At 45.4% G+C, this 17,640-nt stretch overlaps 2 protein-coding genes across 2 annotated transcripts; both read right to left on the bottom strand.

Moving 5' to 3' along the window:
• Positions 1–1,889: 1,889 nt before the first annotated feature.
• LOC147195234 (RNA-binding protein MEX3B) lies at positions 1,890–9,648 on the bottom strand. The gene is made up of 3 exons (XM_086129724.1): positions 9,177–9,648; positions 7,556–7,815; positions 1,890–7,259 (listed from the first exon to the last, which is right to left on the bottom strand). Exons 1-3 carry the CDS (start codon positions 9,646–9,648, stop codon positions 6,045–6,047), a joined length of 1,947 nt encoding a protein of 648 aa, XP_085985850.1. The 3' UTR covers positions 1,890–6,044.
• Positions 9,649–11,365: 1,717 nt separating this feature from the next.
• On the bottom strand, positions 11,366–17,075 carry LOC147195233 (methyl-CpG-binding domain protein 3-like). Its single transcript, XM_086130024.1, has 6 exons — positions 16,882–17,075; positions 15,368–15,527; positions 13,728–13,865; positions 12,931–13,021; positions 12,658–12,835; positions 11,366–12,173 (listed from the first exon to the last, which is right to left on the bottom strand). Exons 1-6 carry the CDS (start codon positions 16,893–16,895, stop codon positions 11,990–11,992), a joined length of 765 nt encoding a protein of 254 aa, XP_085986150.1. The 5' UTR covers positions 16,896–17,075; the 3' UTR covers positions 11,366–11,989.
• Between the last annotated feature and the right edge of the window lie 565 nt (positions 17,076–17,640).

The raw sequence follows: 17,640 nt of genomic DNA, 5'->3' as shown, positions 1-17,640 counted from the left end.
CCATGTATATATAGTAAGGCGTTTTTAGCCGAAAAAAACGAACATGTATAGTAAGGCGTTTTTTAGCCGAAAAAAACGACCATGTATAGTAAGGCGTTTTTTAGGCGAAAAAAAAACGACCATGTATAGTAAGGCGTTTTTTGCCGAAAAAAATGACCATGTATAGTAAGACGTTTTTAAGCCGAAAAAAACGACCATGTAAGGCGTTTTTAGCCGAAAAAAAATGACCATGTATAGTAAGGCGTTTTTAGCCGAAAAAAACGACCATGTATATATAGTAAGGCGTTTTTAGCCGAAAAAACGAACATGTATAGTAAGGCGTTTTTTAGCCGAAAAAAACGACCATGTATATATACTAAGGCGTTTTTAGCCGAAAAAAACGAACATGTATAGTAAGGCGTTTTTTAGCCGAAAAAAACGACCATGTATAGTAAGGCGTTTTTTAGGCGAAAAAAAACGACCATGTATAGTAAGGCGTTTTTAGCCGAAAAAAACGACCATGTATAGTAAGGCGTTTTTAGCCGAAAAAAACGACCATGTATAGTAAGACGTTTTTAGCCGAAAAAAACGAACATGTATAGTAAGGTGTTTTTTAGCTGAAAAAAACGACCATGTATAGTAAGGCGTTTTTTAGGCGAAAAAAAACGACCATGTATAGTAAGGCGTTTTTAGCCGGAAAAAACGACCATGTATAGTAAGCCATTTTTAGCCGAAAAAACCGACCATGTATAGTAAGGCGTTTTTAGCCGAAAAAAACGACCATGTATAGTAAGGCGTTTTTGGACAAAATTTTTAGCAGAAAAAAACGACCATGTGTAGTAAGGCATTTTTGGACGAAATTTTAAACTTTAAACGCCTTACTATACATGGTCGTTTTTTTCGGCTAAAAATTTCGTCCAAAAACGCCTTTCTATACATGGTCGTTTTTTTCCGTTAAAAACGCCTTACTATACATGGTGGGTTTTTTTCGGCTAAAAACGCCTTACTATACATGGTCCATTTTTTTCGGCTAAAAACGCCTTACTATACATGGTCGCTTTTTTTCGTCGAAAAACGCCTTACTATACATGGTCGTTTTACTATACATACACATTTTTCCAGTGTATGTGGAGTTATATGTGAGGTTCACAAATTATGACAATAAACATATTTTTATAACAGTCGTTTTTGAGAATTTTTTTTTAAATGTGGGTCAAATATGGCTCATGAAAGATGTGGCTTAGTTGAGGTTGAATTCAGGCTGATATCAGGAACCTGTTCTGGCCCAGCATCGGGCCGGAGTAGGGCCAGATATGGTTTTACAATGTGGCTCAGATCTGGGCCGAATGCGGCCCACATCATGGATGCCAGACGTGGGCCACTGCAGGACCGTCATTCATTGAGGTATGTGGGCCGAGTGTACGAGCCGTGTCTGCCCCAGAGATGGGCCAGACCAATTTTGCTGACTGGGTTGGACGCGGACGATCAATCACGCCGACAGCAGATGTCACACTCATGCGACAAAATGTTGAGAGAATCAATCTACAAGGCAAAAAAAAGCCATTTGCCCCCAAAAATACTCTGTTGCTTTCCACCAAAATGCCCGCCTGAAAATCTAATCATTCCTTCCAGTTCACACGCTTTGCCTATTTTTCACTTGATGCCTTTGCCAGACATCTTGGTGGAAATGGCGACATCTGGCGGACGACTATGCCAATTGCACCCAGAAGGAACAATAATACCGTAATGCCTTTCGCAGCCATTTGGTAGGTTCTGGCGGCATGTACCGTATCCATTTTGTGTTGTTTCTTTCTAATGGAAAATAATTATTTACTCTCCAGTTTCATTCGCCCTAGAACGACAATCACATCACCTCAAACCATTGAAATAAGGTCAGCGTATGCTCAGTGTCAAGGTACAAAAGGTTTTATTTTTATGCCTGCTGAAGACCGTGTCCCATCTCAGCACAAATAAAAACAAGACGCAAGTTATCATCTTACAGTAAAAAATTAAACCAAAAACCAAGACTTTGTTAAAGAAGCATAAAAAATAAAACTCTTGATACATTTCTCATAACCGTCAAACCAGCTCAAATCATACCTTGATACAATTTTTCCCGGCTCTCGGTTAAAAGGTCCATAAACTTTCAAATAAAATATATTTCAATTTTAAAATTTTCTTCAATAATTTTCTCATTTTGTTATAAATTGCTTATATGTAGTACACAGAAAATGAAAACATTAAAAAAATGAAAACAAAAATAAATCTTAAGTAATAAACGGTCACATTATTGTCTGGGATATTTAGGTAAGCAAATCAATTGTAAAAATAAAATGTGTAAAAAGTTTTTTCTTTTTAAATCTGAAAAATGGGCTAATGACATGCAGATGGTTAACTTACAAATAATGATACAAGTTTTTGTTTTCAAACAAGCTCGTTTGCTTGCGAAAACAAGACGCAGATGATTGTTCCGATATTTACACACACAGGTACTTCTGCTGACATGGTTTACATTTTGGTTCAGCGTACAAAAGAGAATTAAAGCAAAAATAGGCGAGTGGGGGTGGCCGCTTGAGTGGAGTCTCCCCCCGGCTGCGCGCCCTGCCCCCCTTTCGTTGGCGAGGCTTGTCTTTGAATCCCCCCCACCCTTCCAATCAGAAAAAAGAAAGGTCAGAGGTCAGGTTAGCCTCAGGAAACCCTGTTTTCAAACCTTTAAGCGAGAAAATGGGGGAAGGGGAACACATTGGGCTTAAAAAAATAAAAATCAGCAGTCAATTTGAAAAAATTGTACCTGTTTTCTTTTTTTTTTTTTTAAACAATGAAAGTACTGTACATTAAGCCTAACATTCTCTCATTGGCCACATGGACTCAAACAACACAACTTGAAATTTCCTGTTCTTAAGATGCGCCCGAAACAACATCGCCAGTGGTCCAAGGGGGACATCAAATCAGTTCACCACAGATGCACTCTTGTAATAGGCTCAGCATCAATCGGCCTTTTTGCCTTTCTCGAATCCCTCATGACAATTGCGTCCAAGGTCAATCTCAATATTCTGCAGCTTGCTGGGATTGGAACACAAAGAGTGTGTGTGGAAGCCCTGGGTGGGTGATAGCCATTAGCTGCCAGAAAGGATACAGTCGAGTCTTCCTACTTTGGGCCAGCCCCAAAAATCTAACTTAGGAGGAAGCCCTTTAATGTCACCGCAACTGAGTTTGTCATGGCTTCTTCACGTTTCCAGCACATTCCGCATACAAACGCTATAAAAGGAGGCAAGGTCACACCAGATTAGAGAGAGGGGGGAAAAAAAATGGGTCCGTATAGTGCACCACAAATGCATGCGGAGTGGGCGGAAGACCCAAACCAAAACACTACGAGCTGTTTGTGTTGTTCAGATGGCGGGGGGAGGGGCTAAGGTTGGAGGGGGAGGGGCGTTGACAGTGCATGGAAAATACTTCAATTGACCTGTCGTGGGTTTGGTTGGTTTTTTTTTTTGCATTGGAAGGGAACTCCCCTGAAACAAGACTTCCTTGTTGGAGCAAACATCGCATCCCTCCCTCTTACAGTAACAGACTCTCTCGCAAAGAACGGCAACTCACAGGGCGCACACAAACACACAAGTACTCCCCCTCTCAGCGATGTCCACGCACAGAAGCACAATCGGGTACACCCGCCGCACATTCACTGACGCGCCTCTCACAGTTATACAAACACACTCTCGTGGTAACGGTGTCACTCACGCAGCAACACAATCTCTCCCTCACACAGTAACACACAAACTCACTCAAATGCTTCTCTGACAGGGCATGCACTCTCTCAGAGCGCTCTCTCTCACTCACACAAATAAACACATACTCTCACTCCACGCACTCTCCCTTTCAAGAACATTCTCACATCAATGTACTCTCACACGACAACACATATGCAAGCACTCTTGTCACGGGAACGAAAACACACCGAAAGAACACGCACATACATTGCTTGACACACTCTTCTCACACAGCAACACGCACATATCACATCCTCGCATAAACACACTCCGAAACGCGCCCCTCTCACACAGCACATGTTCTCTCGGTTACACTGCTCTCACACTGATTACACAAAACAAGCTCACGCGGTCGCTCTCTCACACAGCAACGCACAAGCAAACAAACTCATACGGTAGTGCGCACGCCTCCACAGTCAGAAAGCACTTTAGGAGCCCGTGCAAGTGGAACAGACAGGATGTGGGTGGACTGGGAGAAGTGTGTGCGTATGCATGTGTGGGGGAGGGCGTGGATGGATCAGATCCAGCCTTGGAGACTCATGGGGGGAGGTGAACCAGAGCAGTCTCTCAAACACACACACACACACACCCTAGAAGATAGAAAAACAGCCAGACAATGAAAAGGTGGGATGTCATGGTTTGTGTGACTTAAAGACACACAGACACACGATTGTCAAATGATGTTTGACTGGACTCCACCAGCAGAGACAATGTGATCACCTCTACAGACATTTGGCATCGCTTGATGGCTACTTTCGGTCTATGAGGCCACAACACGAAGGCTTGGGGAATTTGGGTCACGGGAGGGCGGGGGGGCAACAACACACCAAACAATCAGATTAATGTCATAGGTGTCAAACTCAAGATCCGCAAGTCTGACCTGGCCTTTTACCTAATTTTATGCGTCTTTTGTGGTTTTGCACTCAAATTTGTCTTACTATTGCGAGCCGTCTAGACTTTTCATGGTTATTGGAAGCATTTTGTTGTTGTTGTTGTGTTGTTACTAACTACTGTTTTTTTTTTTTTTTAAATAAATGAACAATACTTGAAGCGCTTTTCCTTGACTCCTGATTTGAAAATGTGGTACCCAGTAATTTGTTAATGGTCACACAGCTCCAGAGACTTCTGCAAAATGATCGGTGTCGCTAACTCTGCCATTGACAGGATTACTTTGAGGTCAAATGAGCATTTCTTTTATTCTACAACCAAGCGGTACCGACAACTCCCAAATTTCAAAGTGGCGCCTTGAGATACAAGTGACCAACTTCAAAAAGGTTTTCCAGATCCAAGCCATCAGGCATCATGCAAACAGATGACACAACAAATGGCAGTTTGCCAGACAAAATTAGTAAATCATCTTAAAAATTAGAAGCCGCAGGCTGTTTATTGCCAGTCTCAGCTGAAATTTGCTGTCAAACAACCGCATAGCCTGCGCTACCTTATTGCTAACACACAGTGGGAACCTCTCTCGACACGGGCAAACAACTGGCATCTATGTGGCACTGTTGTTACCCTTTATATAACATATCTGAACACAACCAGCAACACGCGTAAAGAGATAATATCACAATACTCAAGGATGTATATTCTTGATCCTCAGCAAAGAACCGCTATCACTACTGTACTGAGAAGCCAAGAGAGGAGCTGCGTCTACAGCTCATTCCAATATATCTGTATGTCCTTCACGTGTTTTGCGTTATAAGCGTGGTGCAGGAACATACAGTATGTAAGTTGTATCTCAAGGCACCACAGCTCAAATATTGCAATTTAGGACATTTGTTGGCAGAAAATGAAAAACGGTCAAAATACCCCAAACCTTTTGAGTATCGACATTTTGCCAGAAGCCGTAAGGACCCACTGAGGGAAAGCAGAAGTACAATGCGGCTCATAACAAAAATGAGTTTGACACCTCTGGATTAATGTCACAAAGAAGGGCGCCAGGACAAAGAAAGAGCGCAAGAAAGTGGAGGCATGAGGGGGACGCAAGTAGAAAAGTGCAGGCCTCATCTGTCAGCTTCATGGAAAAATATCTGCCAAGTACAAAAGCAGTCAAAAGGAAAGACGAAGAGAAGGAAGAAGAGATACGAGGAGTTCAAAATGAAGGCCTGAAGAGAGATAAGACACTAGTTTCACCACCGAGAGACGGTCTCCAAATAAATCCATAGCGTCATTGTTATTATTATTATTCCTCAGCATCATTGTCTCTAGTAATGCTGCATTATTATAATGGTCCACTTTGCGTTCAAGGGTTATTAGTGTGAATCCGAGCCTCCCCCACGGCGCACGCTCCCGCCGCTATTAAGAGAAGATGCGTATGCACTGCGTGGTGGGCGTGTGGCACACGGGGCACTCGGGCTCGGCCGATTGGCAGATCTGCCCGGCGCACTCCATGCAGAAGAGGTTGTGGCCGCACGGCACCAGGGCGGCCGTCACCTCGCTCTCGAAGCACACAAAGCAGTCCCTGTTGACCCCGGGGCCCGCGCCCACCAGGCCCACCACGCCAGGGCCCGGCCCGCCTTTCAGCCGAGTCAGCATCCCGGAGCTGAGGCCCACGCCGCCCGCGCCGCCCTCCGAGTCGGTGGGTGAGCCGCCGGGCAGCGAGGACGCCGAGCAGGAGGAGTAACCTGTGGACGAGCCGCCCGAGCTGGAGCTGGAGCCCCCGGAAAAGGAGGAGGAGCCGCCGCCGCCTGCCGCGTTGCTGGACTGCAGCCAGGAGAGCGTGCTCAGGGGGTCGCTCTGGGCGCGGCGGGCCAAGGGGTGCTCCGGGGGCCCGGCGCCGGCATCCTGGGGCAGCGTCGGGGACAAGCGTGGAGTGATGGCCCCGCCGCTCAGGCCGCTGCTGTTGCGGCGAAGCGGCGGCTGTGGGTGCGAGGGGCCGCCCGATTTGTTGGCGCCGTTGACGAAGGGGGCCCAGATCTTGGAAGCGCTGAATTCAAAGCCCAGTTCGTCTGAGGAAGGGAGCGGAGTGGAGTCGCCCCCGAAAGTGAATCCTCCGCCGGCGCTGCTGGAACTCGTGCTGAAGGGGCTGGTAGGGCTGGCCCCTTCGTTGCCTTTGCGGCCCCCGCCGTAGCCGTCGGCACTCATCGCTCCATTGTGCGCGTGATAGGCCACCGAGGAAGACATCTTACGGTTCACCGACATCTGCATGGCGGCAGGCGGCGGGGAGGGCGGAGGGGGCGGGGGAGCGGAATGGTGGTTGGCGGCCCGGGACCACAGGGACGCCCCGAGTCCCGCGCTGAGGGCGCCCAGGCCCTCTAGGCTGACGTCGGTGCCGTTGGTGTGGAAGTCGTTGTCTCCCTGCAGGTCGACGAAGGTTCCGGTCCTCAGCGTGATGTGGGTCTCGATCTCCTCCCTGGCCCGGTCCACATTCTCGGGCATGCCGGTCACCTCAAACACGGGGTCCTTCTCTCGACTGGGTGTCACAATGTAGGTGTGGGTCTGCTGTTGGATGCGCTTGATGGTGGCTCCTTTTGGACCTACGACAAGACCTACCACTCTGTAGGGCACCCTCACCTGGGCCACAACAAACACAAATGCAAGTAAATCAACGAGGACATTTTATCCACAAAGCATTTTTTTACACACAAAGGACTAACAGTGATTCCTTTAAAAAACAATTTTAAAAAACAATGTCATCTTACTGGGATGCCGAAACAAAGGTGCATTGACTGCTTTTTAAACATGTCCGCTGACGATCCAATTACATGAAAAAATACATCTCAGTTTGGTGGTAACAAACGACAAGACTTTATCGCTTTCAGGTTTTTATTTAGCTTGAAGGATATTAAAAGTAAGCAGTCCAGCAGTACCTGAATCGTTGTTTGTCCAGGGAGGTGCGGTGGTCCAGGAAGTGAGCCTCCCCCTCCTCCACCTCCCCCTCCTCCGGACCCTCCTGCTTTGCAACGGGACGCTCGTATCATGGAGAAATGCTCGGCGGCGGAGACGATCTCCCGCTTGGCCATTTCCACGTCCTCCCTGCGCCCTGTCACGATGAACACCGGCTCCTCACCGCGAACAGGCGTCTTTATGTAAGTGTTGGTTTTGGCCCGCAACGCTTTGATCTTACAACCTGTATGAGAAACAGATGTAAAAACATGGCAGGTTTATGACAAACACTCATCAAAAAACATGTTATTGTGATTGTAAAGTGGGCACATATGCTGCAGATACAAGGATGGCCACTAGGGGAAGTGCAACATAATAAGATGACATACATTGTCATAACTTGACTTACAAGTTAAATTTTTTTGGTGGCTAAACTAAAGGTATTATTTTTTTCACACTTCAACATGTGGTAAACCTGTATTAAAAAAAGCAACAGTTCAGAACTAATTTTTATTATCTGGACTCATATCGCCGATGTCGATCATGGAGCATGTGAATAGTTTTTTTTTCTTTTAGATGTTATTGTTCATATAAATTCAATTAACCACCAAATGAGATCAAGAAATAAAATTTGAACGAACAGGTTTTAAGGGAAAATAACGGCTAAATTAATGCAACAAATATTAAAAGCATTCTTGCTACTTTAAATTCTTGGTGAAGCTGGATATCCACGATCTCGGATAAAGCTCAAAGAGCTGTTCATACACATATGCGGTTATCCACTTCGATGAAACATTTAAAGGGGTGTGTTCCAAATGAAGCATCAGACTTAACCCTCTCTGTTGGCTGTTAGGGCCCGCGAAGCACTGTGCCTTTAAATGATGACGCGTCATAGAGGCGACCAATAGGAGGCGCGAACTGTGATGTCATTGTGGGAAGCAAAAAGCATGGCTTTTTCAAACAAAGAGAACAATGCTGGAAACGCTGCCGCGGCTGCGACAAGCTAGTCGGCGGCTAAAAAAGCGCCAGCCGCTGTCGAGAGAGCGCGACGGAGACAAAGGGGAAGAGAAATTCAGTTGGAGCGAGGCGAAGCGAGCAGCGACGGCGTACAGACGGCGTGAGCTAGAGCTTTTGGGTGCAGGGCGTAACACCGCCCAGTCCCGTGTTTTTGAGACCGTCTGCTACATTTCGGCACCCCCAAAAGCGCACATTCGCACAATAATGCGCCGTTTAAGCATATTCGGAACATATGGGTGACACTTGCTTTCCACCCGAGCCCCCTTTTTTCGGTTCAAGGTTCATTTGGGGCAATTTCTTTTGTTTGGTGCCGACTGCAAGATAGGTCCAGACTGCTTTGTCTGACCTCGTCCCACCCTCCCCCTCCCCCCTCTGCCGCGCTATCTGTCAAACTATTGTACAAAAACAGTGTGAAAAGCACGCACCATTTGCAGCAAATATGACATTTTAAACCCAGTAAAGACCGCGCCAGTTTGTGGTGACACACAAGCCTAGTCTGGAAACTCAAGTCGTTTCCGGGGCTTCCGAGCACCCAAACAAAGAACCACCGGGCAGCCCTCTGACAAAACAAGCCCGCTAAAGTCTCACCTTGCCTCCCCACGATCTCCGCCACATGCTCGGAGCTTGGAACGGGCACACATTCGGTCATGTTGACGCTTCTCTTTCGGTTGCAGAGGACGGAGGAGCTTTGTTCCCCATGAAGCATCGGGTGCGCGCCGCCGGCCATGTGGTAGCCGCCCGAGCCGTAGTACTCCGGGGACGGGGAGCAGGAGGTCGGCGAATCCCGGGAAATTTGTAGGTCCACGTAGCCCTCCGAGGCTGGGGCTTGGGTCCCATCCAGTGTGTCGACCAGCCCGCCGCCGCCGCCTCCTCCTCCTCCACAGTCTACCTTTTCCAGGGCCATGAGTGACAGCTGGTCCAGGGCGAAGCGGAGCACCTCCTGGTGATCTTCATCCCGGGATTCTTGGTCCGTTTCACGGGGCAGACCGACCCCGTTGTGCTGGCTGCTGATCACCACGTCGTGGTCCATAATGTCGGGGTGGAATAAAGGGCTAGGCATAGTCTCTCCGTGGATACAACATTAGATCACGGATGCCTGCTTGTTTTGGGTGAGCTCGCCTCACTTCTGAAAGGATAACAAAAAAGGATATAAATTTGGGAAAAGGAGGGGGGGGGTGGAAAATTGGATGTTTTGGGGCAGGTGTCAGCTTTTTGGGCGCCTTGCTTTGTCTTGTTGTGACTGACAACTCCAAGCATCCAGCTTTGTCGGGATAAAGGAAAAGAGTGCTCCTTGAAACAACACACAATGCGTATTCTTCCGCCCCACGCAAACACCACCAAACGATACGTGTTGCGAGTCACTTTAATATTGGTAAGAAAAAAAGGCGACGAAAAGTGTCAGAAGTGGTGTTGTTAGCTCCGGCTAGCCTGTTAGCGGGCTAGCTCCTCCACACTCAGTCACGTTGCCTACCCCTTTGTTTGGGAGCTAAGCTAGCTCCACTGTGGAACTCCTTTTAAAACACACACGCACGCTCACACTCGAATTCCTAAATGCAATCAAAACGTCCAAACTTACTTTATCCCCACTTTGTCGACTCGCTCTGCCCTGCTTTGCGGTCGCCTCGGTCCTTCAGGAACAGATGAGAAAGTAAGCCGGGAAGAAGAGGAGGAAGGGAGGAGGAGGAGCAGCCTTCTTTTGAGCTAGCACGTTAGCCGCCTAGCGGGCTAAAACTGGGGTGGGGGGGGGGGGGGCGTTAAAACAGAGTTCTCCAAAAACAAACAAAAAAAAACGTTAATAGGACACCCGTAGCTGTGTCCGTGCGAAGACTCCCGTGGGTGTCTTCATGGTCGGGAGAACGCGATCCCCGAACCCGAGCGTGACTTGGTGGGGGGTGAAAACAAAGTGGGATTCGGCGCTCCGTGACCCCGTTCGCTCTCTCCGACGCCTTTGTCTCGCCAGGCGCACGCCGCTCGCTCGCTCCGACGGCACTGACGTCACCCGCGACACAACAATGGGTTCAAAGGCCACATGCGGCGATGGGGAGAAGAGCGTCCACGCAAAGCCAAGGCTGCTGTCATTGCCATTGTGTCAGTCGGTCGACCGGACCGCCATCCCTTTATTTATTCGTTTAAAAACAAGCAAACGTTTTTTTGTGTTTGATCATTCAAAGCCAGCATTCAATTGTATCGTCTGCTATTCAAATCCATCTTAGATGCACTATTATGTGCATCCCTCACAACTTTAACCCTCACAATTTTGAGAATTACATTTACTAGATCTTGTGTCTTACCGACAGTTCATTTTTCCACTACCGGTGCCACTTTGCTTCCACTAATAAGCAGCAAGTAAATGAGTGCTGTGCCGGGAACGCGACTAGGCCCAGCGTCTGTCATCGTGGAAATAGAAAAAGTTACTTGTGAGAATTGTTCTATTCGTGTTTGGAATTTTCCTATTAGTTAAGACAAAGGATAGACGAGATCTTCAGCTAGATAACAGCTACACACTCAAAAGGGTGTTACGAGTAGTACTAGTAGTACTCAATTGTTACTAATGAGGCAAAAATGTACACTACTAGTTAAGTGCTAGATGTTAACTACAGCAGTCTATTTTCATCATGTCATTAGTATTACGAGTAGCACGCAGCTGTCATCTAGTCCAGCTTTCCCTCACTAGTAACATGTTGTCCTGACCTTCAGCTGCATATGAAGGATTTTGGAATAAATGGTGCTACTTGCTTGGACCGAACCCCAAACCCATCAAACAGAATACGCCAATGTCCAAAAGATGCATTTATTTAACAATATTGGATTCATGTACAGTAGTTAAGTATCAGTGTTTCTTACATTGTAGAGCGACATGACATAACATGACCTAAAGTTATTGTAAACCATCAAGAATATTTGAAAGCCACGAAACTATCTGAGCTCTCTAAGTGTAACGTTAGAGAGCGCGAAAGTACAGCATGCATGTAGTGAGTCCACAATCTTCTCTATGCTCCTTTGCATAAATATCACTTAAGTGGCGGTGGGGATATGAAACAAAGTCGTGTTGTTCTTCACAAATGGACGCACATTTAGAGATATTTTACAGTTCACATACACCAGGTTGTTTTTGCGCTTGTTGAGCAGCTGTGTGATGAAAACGACACCGAATGGATAGTGTGCAGCACCAAACATATCCGCTGAAAAATCGATGGAGGTAAAAGCTGAGACTTAGAGCACCTTTTCAGTTGACAAAGAAAAAAAGTTTCAGTTTTATTTTAGTTGAAGTAGTGACAAAAACTATGGAGAAAAAAATCCCCTCCCGGATAATTGATGATTTCAGCTGAAGTTGTGGTAAACGACGTAAGAAAAAAATCAGTCAGCACTACTGGAATTAACAGCCATTTTGTGTACCTTGGCTATAACTCCTCCTTTTCCACCCGCTCAGCCCCCTTCTCTTTTTCTTCGCCGCCGCCATCGTCGTCGTTTTCCACCGTGCTGGGTGGCGCGACCACAGCGGCGTCCTCAACATGAGCCAACATATCCGCCATGAGGGCTTCCTCCAGCCTCCTCCTCACACTCTGCACGAGGTCCTCCTGCTTCCTGAAGGTCACAGACAAAAGGGAATTCAACCGCCTTCAATGTGCACCTTTAATTAGTTCACGTCGTCCTTCGAAACGGCGACAACCGGCATGTTGTTTGCACTTTATTCATACAAGACTACTGGGCATGGTGGAAAATCGACAGATGACTCGATTACTAAAATAATCTTTCGATGCAGCCCCCGTATTTCGACAACCTTTTTTTTTGTCCCTTAATGCTTATTGTACATCGTGTGGACACATTGTGGACTGTTTTCAGTGTTTTTGTTGTTTTTCGATTGTGATAATCTGAGACAATCGGTGCGTGACGGTTGCGCCTTCACGGAAGCATGTTTATAATAAGTGCATTTTTTGTGAGGAGAATGTCGGCACTATTGGCCTCGATGGTATGGCCTGCAAGGTAGTTTTGCGTTTTAATGGGCACACCGCTTCGCTTGAGCAGCGGCATTTTTATTATAGAAATTAAAAAATAAATAGTGTGTCACCTGATATCTTCATCTGTCACCACAAACGCCTTGCAGAGAGGCTGCGTGGTGTTGAGCCACACTCCCGGGTTTTTCTCCACGGCCGCCGTGAGCTGGCCGGTGACAGGTGCGGGGCTTGTGTGGAGGGCGCTAGCGATGGCGGACAGCAGCGTTTTGTCAGAACTCGCAGGCCCCACACCTGAGGATGGGCCGAAAGACCAAGATTGTTGAAAAGGCGTCACTTGGAAACCCACAAGCGTTGTTGGGTTCTCCCCCCCCCCCAAATGTGGTCACCTTGTAGGCCTTTGGGGAGATCCATGGTTTTCACCAGCTCGTCTGCAATGTCAAAGGCACTTAACCCACTCAGCTTCCTTTCCCAGAACAGCTGCGATTCAAACCACAAACTTGTCAAAGCTGACAAAATGACAATGGACAATATTATTCCGTTTACAGTGAACCCACGATGGGCTCTATCATTTGCTTAAAATCCCTTTACTCCTTCCGCACACTTTCAACACATTTGAAAAGTACCGAAAAACTTTGCGACGTCCCTTTGTGCCCGTCGTATAATATCATGAACAAGACTCTCGCTCCAAGGAAAGTGTACTCGCTTCAAGCTGTTTGTCACTTCCTGGTAGAAGTTTTCACGCGAAACTGACCCATAAAACAAAACGGACTAAAACATCCTATGTTGAAACACCAATGTGGAAATCACAATGTCCCTGAATTGGCAAGCTATTAGTAGAACATGCCTGCAGGCTAATTGCGTGGTCCTTGGGGACTACCTGGTGCTCAAGTGGACCAAGTTGGTAAAAATCTGCTCGGTGGTGAACAACCCCTGTGACTGTGCTGAGTGAATAGCTGTGATCTAGCACACTTCATAGCTAAAAGGAGGTCAAGGTCATCTAGATACATTTTTTTTCTTTTTACAGCAACATAAGCATGTGAACATGCCCTTTAAAAAAAAAAAAAAGTAAGAGTCCAAGAGTGTAAAATGGGCAATGTAGATGAGATCAAAGGAAACATTGCAAAGACTGCGGCATCATTATCTTCCCACCATGAAACAAATGATCAAACGTCGTCCGCCTCACCTGCTTTGGTTGGTCCACAGCCCTCTGCGGGTCTGTTTTCACCTTGTTGCTAGGGTGATTTGTTACTTTGGTCACTGGCTGCTTGAAGATGGAGGCCGTCTGTCGAACAGGCAGTGTTGTGTTCAAGTCTGGCTTGGCCTTTTGAAAGCAGACATATGACAAAACACCTAAGTACTGATACTGAAGGATTAAAAAAAAAAAAAAAAAAAAACGTTATGCTCAGATTTACTGCGTGTTTATTGTTAGTACTTGACCGGTAAGCATAAATGGCATTTCATGATTTCTTTTCAAATTTCGTGGAATGAGAGGATCAATTTACAGTGGTACCGTGAATTATCAACTCCCTCTATTGAAATTCATTGAAATTCAATGTAGCCGTTTTAACCCTGCAAAAGGACTTCAAAATAAAGAAAAATAGCAGAGTACTGGATAAAAACAGAATGAAATACGAGAATGATAGGAAATAAATTCTTTTTTTAATGAAGTCTAATTACTGTTTGAAATGGACTATATTCAGTGTTGACAGTGTGCCATTCATTCAATGGCCTATTGAGTGATGTCAGAAAGTTGAATTGGCTTGATTCCTTTTAACTAAGAGCTAGCTGAAAGTGCATCAGTGATTTGGGCTCTCCTTGCCTTCCTGCGAGGAGATTGACTTATTCCTCAGATTCCTTGATTACAATTTGTTAGCTGCAACCTCTGTTGTGAAGTTTGCTAGTGCCATCTAGTGGTCGACTGGCTGAAGCTGACACTCGAGTCAAATTGTTTGCTTGCACCGCAAAGCAGAAATCGTCCCAGCAACGGCTCATAACTCGATAAATTCAAATTGAGCATGTTGTAAGTCAAGGTGTCGCCGTGTTTCCATTCCTGTGAATTAAAATGACGACAGAAAAATTTATGATGAGTTTTGACATCAACGTACTTTAAGGAGGTGTGACGATAATATTGCGCATACTCCACTGATAGATGAATAAACTACCACAAACTGGAACAACACAATGGTCAAAGATATATGGGCAATGTCGTCGGGGTGATATATGAGTGTTAACGGTAGATTTCAATTCAATAAATCTCACCGTCGTAATACGTTTGCCAGCATGAGCTCAGTTGGCTCCCTCTGTGTCGAAACAGCCTAATTTAATTCTTCCCCATTGTAAAACAATAACTGACTGCAGACGATGGACACCATTGTAGATCACTTTTCATAGGCACGGTAAACCATTTTTTACGATGATGATTTTTTTTTTTTTTTACTGGGAGGGCTCACTTGAGTGCCCTTTTGCGAAAAGACTAAATTTAGGATATGTACAAAGTACTAATGTTTCTCTTTCTCTGACACGAGAAAGTAAAGCGTTGGTCAGCCGCTAAAGGTTGTTTCTGTGGTTAAATCATGCAAATTGAAGTGTGAGAGATTCCTTCAGTGAATTACAGCAGCACTCGATTGTAAGAGTTCAAACGAGCGGAATTACTAAATGGAATAACTGGTAGAATACTCGATTCTAAAAAATAGGCGAGAGTTGCAGCCCTGGCGTGGAGCACTCTGGAAGGCACCATTCTGTTCAAGATCATAACATCATTGTTAAAAAAAATGGAGGGGGGGGGGAAGCAAGAGAAGAGAGTCTAAATCTGTTTATTCTCACCCTGATTTGATGGTTGACATCATGGTGTTTGTGCCCACTTCGCTGGACTTTAGTAAGAACTAAATGTGCAGCACGAGACTGGCCGGCCTCCTCCATGTGAAAGTTGTTGGCTGGACCCCGCGCTGTCTGTGGATTGCCGAGGACACGCCTGACTGGTACACTGCAGAGGAAAAACACACATATAAACTTGATTATACCGATGAAAATGACACAAGAATTTATGACTTCATTGTGTGAGCTGATCATGGTCAGTTTTTCTTAACGCTATCAGAGAGAGATTCTTCTTTGTGGAATTTTCTGAAAACATTGAACAAGCACTTCAAATAACGCAAAAATATTCCATAACAAATCATTTCACGAAAAACAATTGATGACATTTTCTCCTGCCCGAATGTCCCATTTGCACCAAGCACTAATCACGTCGAACTTTTAAGGAATGTGACGGCGTTTGAAACGTGGTAATTTTTGTACGTTGACGTGGAGAAGCCCTCGGAATGTACAGCTCGTACAGTTTACAGTTAAAGTTTATTGACAGATATTTTTACCTGAAAATTGTCATCCAATCAGAGAAGGGCTTCCCTAAGTAGCAGACAAAACAAAAGGGTGGATGACATATGTAGACGAAATGAAGTTGCACTGTTTTACTCTAATTTGACGGTGTTTGTTTTAATTATTTTTATCTGTCAAATTCCTACGCGTGGTTTTTAGATGTTTTATAAGTAAAGTTATTGACGTTATTACTTTTGACACCTCTGATTCTTGCCAGTTACGGTCGCTATAAAGGGTGTCACTTTGCTTAGCTAAGAAGCGCAATGACAGGTGAGTGAAGACGTCAATCATAATCGTCCACGCCCACACCGTCTTCATCAAGCCGAAGCATTGTAAAAGCAGCTCACGTTGAGCATGGTGACTCGGAGGAGAAAAACAAAACGAAAAAACAATTTTGCTCGGACGACACAACCACTAAACTGTTCTAGGTTTTTTTTTCTCCATAATGTTCTTATGCACACAGTATACAATCCCAATGTTGTTCTGGTCCACGTCAAAAAACGCACACGCTGATTAAGATGCACATAACTCGATAATGGGAGGACCCATACCACACAAAGCTAGCTAGATTCTCCACGATAGTTCTGCGCCGAGCAACAAATACCAAACGCTTTCACATGTAAAAGGGATCTCAACTTGGTGAGTGTTTTGTTCCAAGAAGCCGACGTCGCTCAACTCGAGCGTGTGTAAACAATGAAACTTGGCTAGCTAATCAAGCTAGCAGGAACGGCAGACCACGCCGAGTTCTGTACGACTAAACACTCAGCAGAAGTCACGTTACTGTACATAATAAAACTACTAACAAGGATTTGGTTATCTCCAACGTTGGTGTTGGGAGAACAACTCCATTTGTTAAGTTTGCACCTTGCAAGACGCGCGTAGGTACTCATACGTATTTCCTGCTGAGCAAACTTTCATTGGGGGGGAAAAAAACTCCCTGTAGTGTAAAACCGTTTAACTCCTACCTTTTCCGTTCCATACTCCCAAATGTCCCCGTTCGGCGTGGAGTCGAAACCGGTTCTTAAAAAGTAGCAAATGTCAACTAGCAACTATGCTATCGCTGTCATGAATTTGCACCGTGAAATTTATTTATCGATCACCATTCCTCAAACAGGACCTTTACAGGCGAAGATCACTCCGCCCGCCACGTAACCCCCTCGATTGAACTGTAATCCATCCGCGGGACTCACTTGAACTAGTGCGGAAGTGACGATGGTGAAAAGTGGTAGGCAGAGGGGACCAAACTCGGGTCCAGGGACTCTTGGGGGTCCACATTAATAAAATGTCGTGACATTGCTAAAAAAAAGTAGTCAAATACTGTTATACATCAGTGGTTTGCGAGGGAGCCGACACACCACGATTGGTACTCCTCCTACACTTTAGTAATTACTGTTAAAAACATTTATCAGTGAATGCCACGGTTTCACGTTAAAAGCGCCACTTGTGACGCATCACATACTGTGAGTCTGACATCCCTGCATGGTATATTGTATATTAATACAGGAATTAAATCACATTTTTTTCAGAGAATAAAAGGCTTATTTTTATAGAATGTTTGTTTGAAAAAGAAGGCATCCTTTTCATCATAAATGGCATGTTATAGGAATAAAGTTGTATTTTTGAAACACACTCACATGTGTAAGATACAAAAAATAACTGACACACCTTGCAAAAAGAAATCTAAAAAGTATGGCCAAAACATTACTAACAATATGATGAAGCAT

This window comes from Hippocampus guttulatus, chromosome 14, assembly GCF_054856545.1.
Source record: "Hippocampus guttulatus isolate MCC_2025c chromosome 14, RoL_Hgut_1.0, whole genome shotgun sequence".
NCBI classification, from domain to species: domain Eukaryota; kingdom Metazoa; phylum Chordata; class Actinopteri; order Syngnathiformes; family Syngnathidae; genus Hippocampus; species Hippocampus guttulatus.
The sequence above is the reverse complement of the archived record's forward strand: the minus strand, read 5'-3'. Positions and strand labels throughout refer to the sequence as shown.